The sequence below is a fragment of the Myxine glutinosa genome, chromosome 3 (assembly GCF_964187855.1).
Source record: "Myxine glutinosa chromosome 3, kmMyxGlut1.1, whole genome shotgun sequence".
NCBI classification, from domain to species: Eukaryota; Metazoa; Chordata; class Myxini; order Myxiniformes; family Myxinidae; genus Myxine; species Myxine glutinosa.
The window spans coordinates 86,069,890-86,085,716 of NC_136263.1; the positions used below are offsets into that span (position 1 = coordinate 86,069,890).

Here is a 15,827-nt window from a genome sequence, read left to right on the forward strand (position 1 = left end):
GAGTCCTGGAAGTTATAACGTCCTTCCCGGCGCGGCGTTAGGTAGAGTTTGTTCGGCCTAGGGATTCACTACTACCTAATTACTAACGCCGACCGGAAACGAGGGAATAACTCCCGCTCGAATCACGGATATGGATGGAATATGCCGAGCGGATAGCAATCCGCGATCCGAGCTGTTAACAGGTGACTAGACCCGATTATAGCGGTTCCGAATTGTGCCACATTTACCCAATGGAGAAAAGACTGGGACGATCGGATTAAGGAGAAACCAGAAAGAACAGGGCAATTTATTACAAATGTCCAGAAAGAAGAGGAAACGAAAGAAATGTACAAGATAGAAAGAGGAAGGAGAAGTACACAGGGCCGTCTTAATTACAGGCTTAACTTATTTCCCTGGACAAACGGGCCCGTCTCACACACACAGACACTCACACGGGGGTTGTAGAGGAACAGGTTGATGGTCACCAGCGCGTCCAGTCTCCAGTCTGGTTCCGGTCCAGGCGATGGAAAACCCGGCAGGCAGCTCTTCACAGTGTAACGCGAACGGACAATTATATCACGGGGGGAAGGCTGGTATTCTGGCGGCGTACGTAATATTTGCACGACTCTCCCCAAACGCCCCCTCTCCAATGTCCTGTACGCAAGCGCTAATTGTGCAAGTCCACGATCAAGCACATTCGTCCTCGCAGTGCTGTTACCAGTGCGCTCTCCCAACAAGTCCTGTCAGCACACGCTTTCGCTGTAAGTTCTCCAAAATCACAGTAGTCCATTTACCAAGCGTGCTTCCAACAAGTCCTGTAAATATGCGCTCTCCCAATAAGTCCTTTCAACCACGATCAAGCGCATTAGTCCTCTTTAACGAGCGATCTTCCTTAAAGTCCTGTAAAAGGGCTTTGTGCGCTCGCTTTTATAATCCAGCCAGAGATCGCTCCGCAAGCCCAAAAGCCACGCCTGTCAGGCGATGTCACTTCAGCCCTGGTTGGCTGGTTAGGTCTTACCGGCCCCGCCCTGACGGCTGGGTGACGTGGCCACACCTTCTCCCTGGCGCTCCGCCCCCTTTTTCCGGGCCTCACCTCGTGGCTTATGGCAGCGTTTAGTGAGCTCACGCTCAAGGGCAGCGAATGCTGCTAACAAAGGCATGTAACAATTGGGAGGGCCATGGGGTACAGACTGTAGGGCACGCTTAATGGCGTCGCTTGGAGAGGGAGGCTGTCAAATGGATGAATGGGGCCTACTCCTTATTTGATTGACACAACGCAGATTCAACTATTGGAAACATGGCCTTATCTAAACACATACTAAGGAATAACTGAAGTCTTATGGTGACCTACGTGTTGCTTGTGGCTTATCTATGGGGTGCTACCTTTAACTTTTAATGATGTGATATTTATTTACAAGTGTGGCTTCTCAAAACCGCAACAATATATATATATAATATATATACATAATATATATATATATATATATATATATATATATATATATATATATATATATATATATATATATATATATATATATATACAGACTTGGCATTTAATATGGAATATTTTTTTTGTGGGGGTGAACTTACTTTTCAAGATGTCTTACAACCAAAAGTTCATTGGAATTATGTTGAAATTATTCTAGATTTTGTTAATGTGACCTTTAAAAGAAACAAAAACCACATTTGACATTTCGAAACAAATAAATTGATCCTTTAAAGTGATGTAAACTGATATCGAACTCAATTCATGGACAGTACTGTGTTAAACTTCTGTACGTTTTCCTGAAGTATCTCTTTATTTTGCACATTAGCCAAAAAATTTTTCAACAAAAACAAAAGTTAAATTATGACTGGGATTACGGACAGTAAAATTACAGTTCAGTACTTCGTGTAACCCCCACGAGCATTCAGGAGAGCACATACACGTTGAGGCATGCTGTTCACGAGATTTGCCAAGATTTGGACAGGAATCGCTTGCCATGCAGTGACTATAGCCTGCTGCAATTCACGCACAGAGGTCGGCTGCTGGTCCAAGTGGTCGATTTGACGCGGAAATTCTGCCCACAAGTTCTCTATCGGATTCATATCCGGGGACATGGCAGGTCACTCCATATGCTCTACACCACGGTCAGCAAGAAAGTGTTGGATCATGCGAGCACGATGAGGCCGTGCATTGTCATCTTGGAAGACAAAGTTTCCTCGAAAGGCTGCACGAGCAAATGGAAGCAATGTTTCTTCCAGAATGGCCCTGTACTTGAACTGGTTCAGGTTTCCATTCAGAACAACCAGGTCAGTTTTTCCCCCTGCATGAAAAGCAGCCCAAACGGTCACCCTACCACCTCCAGCCTGGACTCTTGGCACTATACAACCTTTGTTGTAGGCTTCGTGCACTTGTCTGCGCACTCGGGCGTGGCCATCTTGACGATAGACCAGAAATCTAGACTCGTCACTGAAGATCACGTGATTCCAGCGTCCTGGCTGCCATTGACGGTGCTCTCTGGCCCACTGCAATCGGCGCTGGCGGTGTTGTCTGGTCAGGCGTGGCTTTCTCGGGGGACGCCTGGCACGATAGCCTGCTTGAACCAGTCGTTTGTTGACTAGCCTTCTGGATACAGGCACATTTGTCAGTTGCTGCCACTCAGCGCGAAGCCGATTAGCTGACTTGGTACGGCCATTGCGGACTAACCGGTGCAGCTGGCGATCATCCCTCCTTGTGGTTCTGCGGTGACGTCCTGGCCTCAGTATTGCAGTAGGGACACCCCTCTGAGCATTTCGTTTCAGGATCTTTGACACCTGACCTTGAGTGATGCCATACTGCCGAGCAATAGCACGCTCTTTCATGCTGTAATTTCGTACAGCCACCACTCCATGACAAACAGCATTGTCGAGTTGACGGACCATCTCCAGAGGAAGCGGCAATAACTTTTGGAGACGTGCAGCAGTTATTTTCCACTAATACAGAACGCAACAACCCTTGTATACCCGACTGTGAAGCCAATCGTCAAATGCACCTGTCCGTACATTTTGCTACGCCACCTGTGATATAATCCTGTTGTTGACTTCTTGCTGCGACAGACAATCAGTGACATGGTTCTTTTAACAAATAAATCACCAAAGTGTAAAAGAAACTCACCAGATTGATATACTGAGTTAAGAAAGTAAACCCAAGTCAAGAAAAAAAAAATATTCCATATTAAATGCCAAGTCTGTATATATATATATATATATATATATATATATATATAATGGTATCTGTAATCTGGTTCTCCAACCTAATGAGCGGACAACATGACGTCATCGCCATGCACGTCCGCCTTGCCTGCAAAGTTCCAGAGGAACCATCTAGCAGTGCGTCATTACGGATTATAAATACAGATACTGTCACAAGTGCATGCAAAACTCACAGTTACCGACCTGGTTTCGCCCTTGTTGGGGCTTCATCAGGGCAACGCAGTGAGGCTTTCCATACACTTGTAACTCTGTGACCCTTTCGGTTTATATATCAGTCACTATGCGACCTTCATATCATCAGTGGAGAACCGCCAGCAAGGTGGCATACAGCTGCTGCTGCACCTTGCTGGGAGCGAGATGCACCGCCTGCCACGCGGTGACGTTATCTCTGGTATCCACTCATCATATGGAGTCGACCTGGAACTTTGCAGGCAAGGCGGACGTGCATGGCGATGACGTCATGTTGTCCGCTCATTAGGTTGGAGAACCAGATTACAGATACCATTATTAGTAACTCCCAACCGCAACCAGGTCGACTCCATATGATGAGTGGATACCAGAGATAACGTCACCGCGTGGCAGGCGGTGCGTATCGCTCCCAGCAAGGTGCAGCAGCAGCTGTATGGGACACCTTGCTGGCGGTTCTCCACTGATGATATGAAGGTCGCATAGTGACTGATATATATATATATATATATATATATATATATATATATATATATATATATATATATATATAACCACAAATGATACATGATACCCTTTGGTTTATATGATACAGAAACTCATATAATGTTTTGTGCACGCCATCAATACACTTCAATGTGAGCTCTATTTGTCGCACGCAGAACATCAAGGCAGTACACAAGTTCTTGCCATGTTCGCTCAACATTGTTGCATCCACCAGTGCGCATGCAGCTGTGATCCGAGAACGAAGATTCTGCAGGTGTGTCAATTTGGTTTTGTAAATGTCTTTGACATACCACCACAGATAAAATGCCTGGTAATTGTGTGGGCCATGGCGGTTGGTGCTTCTCAGCCAATCTAGTGACCTGGAAAATTTTCATTCAGGATGGCTTGAACGACTAAGGCCCAAAGATGGGGATCGCCATCCTGTTGAAAAATGATAACGGGTTGCAGATCTGCATTCTGTTTGAAGGCAAATCCTTCCAACATGTTCATGTAAATTGTTACGGTCATTGTATCCTCCGCAAATAAAATCAGACCCACCAAGTGGTCTTGGAGAAGGCCAGACCACACATTGAGCTTTGCCATACACCATACCACATTCACTTATGTGTTTAATGACCCTGTGGTGGTTTTCAGACCGAGATGCTCACATTGTGCCAGTTGACCTTCCCCGCCCGATACATGGAAGCAAGCTTCGTCTGTGAACATGACCTTTTTCAAGTAATCTTAGTCATCCTCTATGGACCGAGCATTTCCAATGTTTTCGGGGGGTTTTTTTTGGGGGGGGGGGGGTCCTCTGGGTCAGTTGGACCTTTTGGGTACCGCTTCAGATCATATGAAAGCTGAGCAATACACCTTGCCATTGGGTCCGTCATTTGGTTTGGGTTCCTGCAGAATCTGCACCTTATCTGTATAAAGCGTCAGTCTTTTATGCAAAATCCTGTGCACAGTGGTGGTTGGTAGTTCCAGTTGTCTGGATGTGTGTTGGATTGATTTTCAGGGACTTTGTTGAAATGATTCATGCACTCGTTCAACGTCTGTTACACTTGTGCTTGGTCGACTGGTACTTTTCTGTTTCTGACAACTTCAAGTCTCCTTAAACCTCATATACCACTCTCTGATACCAGTCTGCGATGGTGGATTCCTTCCAACTTGTATGGAAATTACGCTGAACTTGCATGCCGGATCTCATCTCGTTGAACCATTCGACGTGCTGAGCTTTATCCCGTGGAGTCGCCATTTTATTTTACATTAAACCACCAAACCTGAAAATAAAGAAAACTTTATCAGTTTCTGGATCATATATGAATTAAAGGGTATCATTGTATCATTTGCGGTCCTAAATATATTAGCAACCAAAGTTGTCCAAGTCTTTTTGGAACACCGTGTGTGTGTGTGTGTGTGTGTGTGTGTGTGTGTGTGTGTGTGTGTGTGTGTGTGTGTGTATTTTATTGGAATAAGTTTGAAAACTCATGTAAGAAAGACATGATATGATGTAAGTGAACACCATACTGCTAATTCGCCATCAAACTGATCCGGCACGTTAATCCAAGCTCTAGTTACATCCATAACAGTTTGCAGGTGGAGCTTGTCGGTCTGTCTTCTTAGCTAAATATATGACAGCTCCGTGGATTAAACGAGTCTTATTATCTTCATCTCTATCTTCTGTTTGGTGAGCTGCAGCTCATGCATGCGGTCAATATCAGGGCAGAGCGACCAGAAAGGCCGAAGCCTTTTATGTTCTTTTGCAAGATGCTAAAGTTCAGTGTTTGAACATGGAGAGTGTGAGCTAGCTCTTGAAGCATTAGCCCTTTGTGGTCTCCTACTTATCACTGAGGCAGCGTCACCAATTTGAAGATACTCTGTTGCCTTAGACTGTGACGATTTGTTGAAGAATTCTTCCACATCAGCCTTAATGACCCGAAGATGCATTGCCTCCTTGTTAAAACTGTGGGTCTGCTGAGATTGGTTTTCTTTATTGAAGAGTTTGAAGTGTTCCTCGTTGATTTTCATGAACTCATTGTACTGCAAAACCCAGTCTTTATATTCCTCATGTATGAGCATAGAACTTCCACGAGATTCCATAGAACCCGACATTTGTGGCATCTTCTGAAAAAGATATTCATGGAGTCGGTCGTAGGCTCGATGCCTTTGTTCCCATATAAATTATTTCGCTCTCTCTGTGTGCTTGATTTCTCTTCCACTTCGACTCTTCATTCCAAAAGTATTCCCAATGGTCATGCTGAGTCCTCCGGAGAGGTTTTAGCTACGGTGGTTATCACACTCAAGTCGATAAATAAGCCCTCATAGGCCACAGGTCTTTCCTGTTTTTCAAAAGGAAGTCGCTTATTTCATGTCAAAACTGAAAGCCTGCCTGTGTGGGATGGGGGTCATGAATATAATATTTCCCCTTTGGATACATCCTGCAAGGTGGAGGGTTTGTTCAGCTCTTTATGTGTTGAAGCACCTGCACCCTGCAGTATGTCGGCACCTGCACCCTTTTATATCTCTGAACTTCTGGCTCTCCATTTATGCCCCATTGTGTTCCTCTCAGTCTAAAGAGTCGTGGCCAATGTGGAGCGATAACTCTCATCTTTTAATATCACCACTGAACCACCCAATCCCACACACAGACTTGCAGTTATCATCCACCTGTGCATGGCCTTCAATGCTGTGTTTTCCTTCCTCTTCCTCTTTTCATTTCTCCTGTTCTCACTGATATTTCTCCTGACTTAAAAACTTATTATCAATTTGCTTTTATTTTAGTTTTTTATCCATTTAAGTAGAGAATTAAATTGTTCAGAAATATACCAGAACGGCACTCGGTAGAGCGCATACCTCCGCCAGGCTGAACAATTGATGTTTTGTATCCTACTGATAGGCCGGATCTGGATTCAGACCTGAACAAGAATCTAATCGGCTTGTTCTTCTCACCTAACCAACTCATCCCCAAGTTTAGTCATGACTCGTCCATAACTTTTTGAGATAACATGTTGTATATCGCTTTTAACCCGATCTCTCAATGGTGAAGAATCACTGTAAAATTATATAATTCTCGTATCCGAATCGACATTCAGATCTTAACCAAAATCGAATCGATTCGTCCTTGTCACACACACAACCTGTCCACGAAGTTTCGTCCAAATCCGTCGATAACTTTTTGAGATATCCTTCTATATGTCGTTGTTAGCTCTATCAATCAATGGTGAAGATTCGCTTAAAAATTAAATAATTCTCATATCCGGTCCATATTCATCTTCACCGAAATCGAATCGATTCGTCCTTGTCACACACCCAACCTGTCCACTAAGTTTTGCCCGAATCCGTCCATAACCTTTTGAGATATCATGCTATAAATCGTTTTTGACCCGATCTCCCAATGGTGAAGAATCACTTAAAAGATTATACGAGCCGAATCCGGATCTTCACCAAAATCTAATCACTTCGTCCTTGTTACATACACTACAGCTCGCCAAATTTTGTCCAAATCTGTTCACAACTTTTTGAGATATCTTGTTCACAAACAGACAGACAAACAAACGAATGGACAGGAGTGAAAACATAACCTCCATCCACCTTTGGTGGCGGAGGTAATAATTGGCAGCTTCAAAAATCTGCAAATAAGGACAGTACATCATACCTTTCTCTTGCAAGGTGAATATTTCTGTATCAGAGCCAAAAGAGTTCCATGCCGTGCAGTTGTAGAGTGTCTGGAAATCAGCTTCAACCACATTGCTGATGGTGAGTGTTGAGAGCACTCCATCTACACCACTCACTGTCTCCACCGTGTAACGCTCATAGGTCCCCACCTCCAGCACATTCTCTTTCCAAGCCCAAGCCTGGGAAGAATGGCATTGACTTGAAGTGCATGTGGTGAAGAAAGGAGCCTTAAATGAAATGGGATGATTGATTGGTGGGATACAGATAAAGGAGGTTGTGATGGATGCAAATGGGTAGGACACATAGCTCGGATAAATGATGATAGATTGATGATTGAATAAGAACAAGAGAGAATGAGATTCATTAGTATTCAATGAGAAGACTATAGGTCAGGAGGGAAAATGAAAAAGGACAAAATATATAAGGAAAACCAAAACTGTAAAAAGGAATTGCAGTCAGAGAAGATTTGAGATCTGGAAAACTTGCAAGATTTTGGACAGCAGAAATGATGCAGATAAAAACAAAAGAAGAATATTTTTTGGGCAATGGGGCACTTCATTATTTCTATCCACATTATTTCTGTAACAAAAAAAAAAAGCATGACGCAAAATACGGTTTATGCAAAGCATTGGAATTCAGTTCAGAAAATGAGGTGAGACCAAAACATGAGGGATGCAGAGCATGTCATGAGGACCAATCAATGCAAGGTGAAATGGATAAATGACACCCACAATGCGGTCAGGCTGTGGTTTGCTTCCAATGAAGCACTCGACATGGCCTTTCTCTCCTCGTACGGCATGCTGAACCAGATCGCTCGAGATGATTGGTGGCCCTGCATTCACAGGCAGATTGAACGAGGGTTCAAATGACAAGAGGGTTGTGTGGGGTTTGAATTAAAGTAATGAAGAGTAATGGTCATGTGGAATAAAATAATTATCTAGTTATCTCTTTCCGTCAATTCGTGGCCAACTTCGGGTGACATTCATGATCAGATTTCTCCAAACGTCCCTATCTTGCATTGCTTCGCAAAGATTTGTCGGAGACAGTATTTCCATCGTGCATAGCGTTGAAAGGGTGCATTCGTAAACAAAATGGGTCCCGTAAATGAACAAAATAAATGAGGATAAATAATTAAATTCAATAAAGTGTGCTTTGTGATGGGAAAGGACAACAATCAATGGTGACTGACCACCATTGATTGTTGTCAAGAGGTAACATTGAGGGTATGGCAATATGGTAAAGAAAATACCAGAAAGTAAACAACTAAACATGTGGGAATAGATGAGTAGAAAAGATCATATGAAAGCTGAGCAAATTTAAATAAATATGTGGATGGAGTGAATGAATGAATGAATGAATGATCGTTTTAAGGCCATTTTCCCCACTAGAGCGGGGGTTAGCCTTGCGGGCCCCATGACAATCATGGTTCCCTGTTTGAGGCAATGTTTTTATGGCCGGATGCCCTTCCTGACGCCAACCCTTGGTCGCCTCTTACGATGCGCAGGGATACGGTGTACCTATTCTAAATCGGGGTACACACCATGGTCATTCATCCCAGCAAGCTGGTACTCAATTTGCTGACCTCGGAAGGATGACAGGCTGAGTCAACCCCCCTGGCGTTAATTCAGCAATTGACCGGGATTCGAACCCAGGATCCCAGGATCCCAAGCCGGCACCCTAACCACTAAGCCAACACCAGGCTTAAATATGTGGATGGAGTGAAAAAAGAAAACTGCTTCGAGCTTTTCGATCCCACAATCTTACATGTCCTCCATTGTGAAAGGTGCGGAAGCAAATCAATCCTCGTTCCTACCCCTGGTTTATACAGTACATCACCCATCAGCATCCTTCACTACCAGCTGCTTTGCTTGGAATATAATTTTTCTTCTGAACTTTCTCATTTGAATCTCCTGTGGAAATTGAATCCCTCCCATTCCGACAGCAGTAGGAGCATAAGATAAAGGAGAAGGTAATCTTGGAAAATGTTTAGTGAAATTAAAAAAACTTATTGTTTTGAGGATTATTATTGAAATTGTTATTGAAAAATTATTGTGACAAAATACAGAAAACCATAAACATTGTTCAACATAGGACTGTATGTGATATGAACCAATCACATACAGTCGTGGCCAAAAATATTGGCACCCTTGCGCTTTTTTCAAATAATGCACCATTTCTTCCAGAACATTGTTGAAATAAAAAAATATTTTGGTATCGACATTTGTGTGTTTTTGGTTTGCAGTGGAACAAAACAAAAAGCTGAAGAAATGACAAAATCTTAGCTTATTCCACACAGAAATCCTAAAATGGCCCAGACAATGTTATTGGCATCTTTTAGAAGTTGTTGGAAATAATTAGATTTCAAGCAGGTGTTTCTCCTTTACTTTGGAATTGAACTCACCTGTAGTGAGTTGCAGGTGCCTGCAATATAAAAATCACTCATTCAACCAGTTTGAATAGAGAAAAGGAGTCATTCTGCTGTTTTGTGTCACTGTGTGTACCACAATGAGCATGGAGAAAAGAAAGAAAACCAGAGAATTGTCGGAGGAGGTCAGACACAAGATTGTAGCCAAGCATGGACAATCTCAAGGCTACAAGTCCATCTCCAGAGACCTTGATGTTCCTGTGTCAACCGTACGCAATGTTATCACGAAGTTTAAGGCCCTTGCCACTGTAGCCAGCCTCCCTGGACATGGCCGCAAGAGAAAACTTGATCAAAGTTTGCAGCGAAGGATTGTTTGAATGGTGGGGAAAGCACCATGATCAACTGCCAAACAGATGCAAGTTGACCTTCAGACACGAGGTACGATAGTTTAAACTCGCACAATCTGTCACCAACTCAATGAAAGGGTGTTGTATGATAGGAGACCCAGGAGGAACCCACTCCTGAGAGAGAGACATAAGAAAGCCTGAATGGAGTTTGCCAAAACACAAGTGAACAAGACAAAATCCTTCTGGGAGAATAGACCAAATTAGAGCCTTTTGGTAAAGCACATCATCTCTATGTTTACAGAAAACAAAATGAAGCATTCAAAGAAAAGAACACCTTCCATACAGTCAAACATGGAGGAGGTTCAGTGATGTTTTGGGGTTACTGTGCTCCCTCTGGCACTGGGTGCCTTGAATGTGTGCATCGTATCATGAAATCAAGATATTGCCAAGGCATTTTAGAGCGCAATGTTCACCCCGTTTCAGAAATCTGGGTCTCCGTCAAAGGTCATGGGTCTTGCAGCCAGCAAGAGGTATGACAATGACCCCCCAAACACACTTTAAAAAGCACTCAGGAATGGTTCAAGACAAAACGCTGTTCTGTTCTGAAGTGGCCAGCAATGAGTCCAGATCTAAATCCCATTGAACACCTGTGGGGAGATCATGAACAGCAGTTGGGAGAAGACAAACCTTCAAATGTGGGAGAACTAGAGCAGTTTGCACAAGAAGAGTGGGCTGCACTGCCAGCAGAGAGGTGTAGGAAGCTCATTCATGGCTATAGGAAGTGCTTGACTGCAGTTAATTTGTCCAAAGACTGTGCTACCAAATATTAAGTCTAGGCTCAAGGGCGTCAATTTTTTTTTGTCATTGCCATTTCTTTTTATTTTCTGATTTAAAAGAATATATTAAGTTCTGAATCAAAAACAAAGGTTCTGTAATATTAACAGTGAAATCAAAAATTGTGGAGACCAAATACTTTTGTCAATTTCAACTTATTTTTAGAGAAAATTGTGAGTTATTTGAAAAAAGTGCAAGGGTACCAATATGTGTGGCCACGACTGTATGGATAAGTTGCTTTGCTTGGAGTTCTCATCTGAGGACAGAACCTATAAAATAAGATCCCATATTAAAATTCCATATACAGGTTGTCCATAAAATCCTTGTGCAACTTTGAACTTTTATACCATCTGACGTATAAATGATTGAAAAAAGTGTATCTGGCATATGAAAGCATAATCCATCAAGTTTTCTTGATAATAATTCATCAAGTTTTATTTTTGGGGGGAAAAGCAATGTTACTTTGCAATATTGAAGGATTTATTTGTTCCCAAACACCGATGATTAATTTTTTTACATGTCACCATGTGTCAGCAATTAAATCCTTCACAAATCACCTTGTATCAGCAAGACGAGGCTCTCTGTCACTTTGCTTCAAATGTGTGGCAGTTCTTGAATGATGTCTCCCCAGACAAGTGGATCGGTACATGTGTACGATCACAAATTAAATTCATGAAATTACTCAGCAGCAACTGGAGGATGTTTTCAACAAGTTGGAAAATTGGATTGAACGATGTATTGCGAAAGATGGTGTGATGTTGCATTGGTAATAACATTATGAATTATACTTTCATGCACTATTTATAGTTTGTATCCATCATGTGTCCATCAAAAGTTTTAAAGGTTCAAAGTTGCACAAGGACTTTATGGACAACACACCGTATTGGTTTGTCCTTGTAACTTATGTAAAATACATTGAGTCTTCTCATGTACCTGTCCAGTATGTGATATATTGTGTGTACCGTAAAGCGGGGTGACCCTGACCACTTGTTACAAGGTTTATTGGGGTTGATGGGTTTTCTGATGTGGTTGACAAGTTCTTGAATGAGGCCTTACGTCATTGTGTGGTCTACTTTTGCGGTGAGAGGATGCATGGGCATGCGCGACTGCATATGGCCACCTTGAGGAGTGGTGGCGGAAGCTAAAAATGGCGTCCATGTACTATTAATATATCGAGAAACACTTGGGCCTTTCTCTGCTGTACTTTTGTTAATATGCTATACACATTATTGAACCACCTTTAGAGGCCATTTTTCCCCACAGAGCAGGGGTTGGCCTTTTTCGGGCACCATTGTCCCCTTTTTGAAGCAATGTTTTATGGCCAGATGCCCTTCCTGCCACCAACCCTGTTGATTGCCTCTTGCGACACACAGGGAATTACCAGTGCACTGGTACTCAATTTGCCGACCTCGGAAGGATGACAGGCTGAGTCAACGCCCCTGGTGCTAATTCAGCGATCAACCGGGATTCAAACCCAGGATCCGAGGATCCCAAGCCAGCACCCTATCCGCTAAGCCAACACCAGGCCTGCTATACACATTATTGTTGTCCAATAATTAATTTTCAATTGTGCAATTATGTAATTAAGAAACTGATAACTTGATAAAAGTGATAGCATGATAAAAGGTGATATAAAATTATCATCATGTGATTTAGACTGGTGTTGTCTAAACGGTTAAGGTGACTGGCTTGAGATCTTAGGGTCCTGAGTTTGAGCTCCTGTCGTGCCGTTGAATTAACACCACATGGGTTAACTTGGCCTATAATCCTTCCGAGATCGACAAAATGAGTACAACCTGACTGGTAATGGGGGGCTTTGCATCAGCGGCAGCCACACCCCCAGAAAATGATGCATCCAAGCAACCACTTGTTGCATATGAACCACCATGTGATTAAAAAAAAGTTTCACATAAGTATTAAGGCTCAAGGAAGAGCAAATGACAGGAAGCAAGGTATCAATAGACAAAATTCTCTTCCATGAGACTCGATCTTGTAAAGAAAACAAAGTAACATAAAAACCAAGGAGACAGCGGGCTGACAATAAAGTAATGCTCCACAGCACAATGAGAGGAAACTGTGATGTTAAATCCTGTGGGGAAGAGATTGAGACATTGGGCAGGAATACAGTTCAGTGGGAAAAGAGGAGTATCGAAGATTTGAGGTGATTGAGTTTAGCCTCAAGAATGGTAAAAGGCAAGTGTTACTCGAGGAGTGGGGCTGACATGAAGGTAAGAGGGCATGATATATTGGGAGACCAGAATAGTGAAGGTAAAGAAAGGGCAAAGCCACCAACCAAGTAGGAATGACCCTGATTCAGATTCTGAAAATCATGAGCTTCCTGGAGTGACCTTCTGTGACACAGAGAGGATCTGAGATTTCATGCCGTCAAGAAGGAAGGGGTGGGAGTATCGGACACAGCAGCACCAGTTCACCACGGTGATGCATATTCCATGATGTTATGGATGAAGGTTTTTATACACCATTATAATCTGAGGGTGGCATAGGAAGAATGTGCCCTGAGGAGAAATCCAAGGTTTCTGAAGGATGTTTTCAACACACTGTATCGATTTGTCCTTGCTGTAAACGTCATCTTATAGATTCGATCTGCAGATGAAAGGCTGTTCCTTATAGTGAAGTCCAGGAGCACCAGAGACGGTACATCTCCAAAAGGCTGACCAAAATAAATAAATTAGTGAATTTGCTTGGCAGGCGTTATGGAGGACCAAAACTGTCCTGCCCCAAGATGGCTGAGGACTTGTTATTGTTGTGCATCACAAACACGATTCGTCTCAGAATGGTGTCTGAAGGAGATTGGCCACTAAAGATGGAGCATGGGATGGTACTAAATCCAAATAACGTGCGGTTTGGAGTGTTCGTGAAATCATCTTATCCAGTCGAAGAGGGAACCTTGGAGACAATTAGCTGTGAGTTTGGGCATCAGTGGTAGGGTGCGACAGAGAATCAAATGCATGAGGAAATGTCGAGTGCTATAACCCAGACATATTCATGGGGCGGATGCAGGAATGTAAAGACGGAGGGGTGCACGAAACCATTATTGCCGGGGGAGGGCGATTGGGCAGGGCGGGGGGGGGGGGGGGGGAGTCTGGGGGTCCTCCCCCATGAATTAAAAAAAAAAAAGATCGTCAGAAACGGCATTTCATGTGTTCTTGGAAGTTTCTGCAGTTCCTTGTGTTGTTCCCTGGTACAACAGTTCAGCAGATTCACGATGACTAAATGGCCAGATCGACGCATTGGTGAAAAGACTTGCTCGGCTGTTCCTTCTGCTATAAATTGATGAATTGTGTGTGTGTGTGTGTGTGTGTATCCGTATGTCTGTCTGTCTGTGTGTGTCTGTCTGTGTGTGTGTGTGTGTGTGTGTGTGTGTCTGTGTGTGTGTGTGTGTGTGTCTGTGTGTGTGTTTGTGTGTGTGTCTGTCTGTGTGTGTGTGTCTGTGTGTGTGTTTGTCTGTCTGTGTGTGTGTGTGTCTGTGTGTGTTTGTGTGCGTGTACGTGTGTGTGTGTGTGTGTGTGTGTGTGTGTGGCATGTTTTTGTGTAGTTCGACTGGAGCTTTCTGATGTGGAATTTCTGATTTGTGTAGTTCTTCCGAAATGATTGTTATGATCTCCTCAGTTAATTAGGCTAATTAACTACAAATAATCCGCAGAATTCCTGTGACGAAATTTATGTGAAGAAAGCATGTTTTTTTACCGTCGCACTTGGAGTGTTTTTTTAAATAATACAGCAAAAGTGATTTTAATCCTCTGAGCGTTGGTAAGCTGCCTGGAACGTTCCTTATTCAAAATAAACTGGACACGAGGCCGTTCAGAGACCAAATACTATTATTAGTGCAAGGGTGCCAATATTTTTGGCCACAACAATACATAAAGGAAGTAATTTTAGTTTGAGCGTCGTAGATCACCATGCAGGAGACTGATATAAGTTGATTTTTACTTCATTCAACAACACTAAAGAGTCACTTTAAAACATATTTTAAGGCCTCTTTTTAGATAAATAAATAAATAAAAGAGTGCAATTTTTAATTATTAAAACTCACAAAATGTATTCATTTACATAATCTAATGTACATTTAATTCCACTTGCTAAATTTACCTCCCCAGAACATCTCAAATGGTTATTCATACCTGCTATCTTGAATGTCTCTATCAACCCATCATCGGGGTCTTCCCACTTTAGGTCTGGCTTTCGCTTCAAATATTCCAACAAATATTACATTTCCATGTGGACCCAGAAGGACCAAATTGCTTATAAACTCGATATAAGCTGCAAAGAGAAGTTGTATTTCCCATAATCTTTGCCTGATGTCTCATGGAAATTCACTTTTTGTTTTGGTTCACGAGTTATCAAACAGTGACCACAATATTCGTCATGGGTGTGTGTCTGTCTGTCTGTCCACAGCATAACTACCCGATGATATCATCCGATCTTGATGAAACTTGGGTGGGAGGTTGATATCATGATCTAGTTGTGTCCTGCCTAGAGTGGGCGTATTGCACCCATCGTGGGCAGAGCCACGCCCGAAAAATATGTTTTTTAGGGGGTAATCGATTTCAAGCTCCATCTTCTCCGAGGGAGTTGGTGGAATCTGACAGGGGTTTCGGTATTTGATAAGGCCAATGTCACGTGTCTTAACCTAAGATAAACCTAACCCTAACCCTAACCCTAACCCTAACCCTAACCCTAACCCCACGGAGCTC

General features: G+C 42.8%; 1 protein-coding gene across 2 annotated transcripts in view; it reads right to left on the bottom strand.

Moving 5' to 3' along the window:
• LOC137423406 (kin of IRRE-like protein 1) overlaps positions 1-15,827 on the bottom strand; it is a 446,337-nt gene that overhangs the window by 34,150 nt on the left and 396,360 nt on the right. For both annotated transcript variants that reach the window (XM_068110539.2, XM_068110538.2), the window contains exons 10-11: positions 8,298-8,398; positions 7,547-7,745 (exon numbers count right to left, since the gene is read on the bottom strand). In XM_068110539.2, the coding sequence (XP_067966640.1) occupies positions 7,547-7,745; positions 8,298-8,398 (300 nt within the window). The remainder of the gene's footprint in view (positions 1-7,546; positions 7,746-8,297; positions 8,399-15,827) is intronic.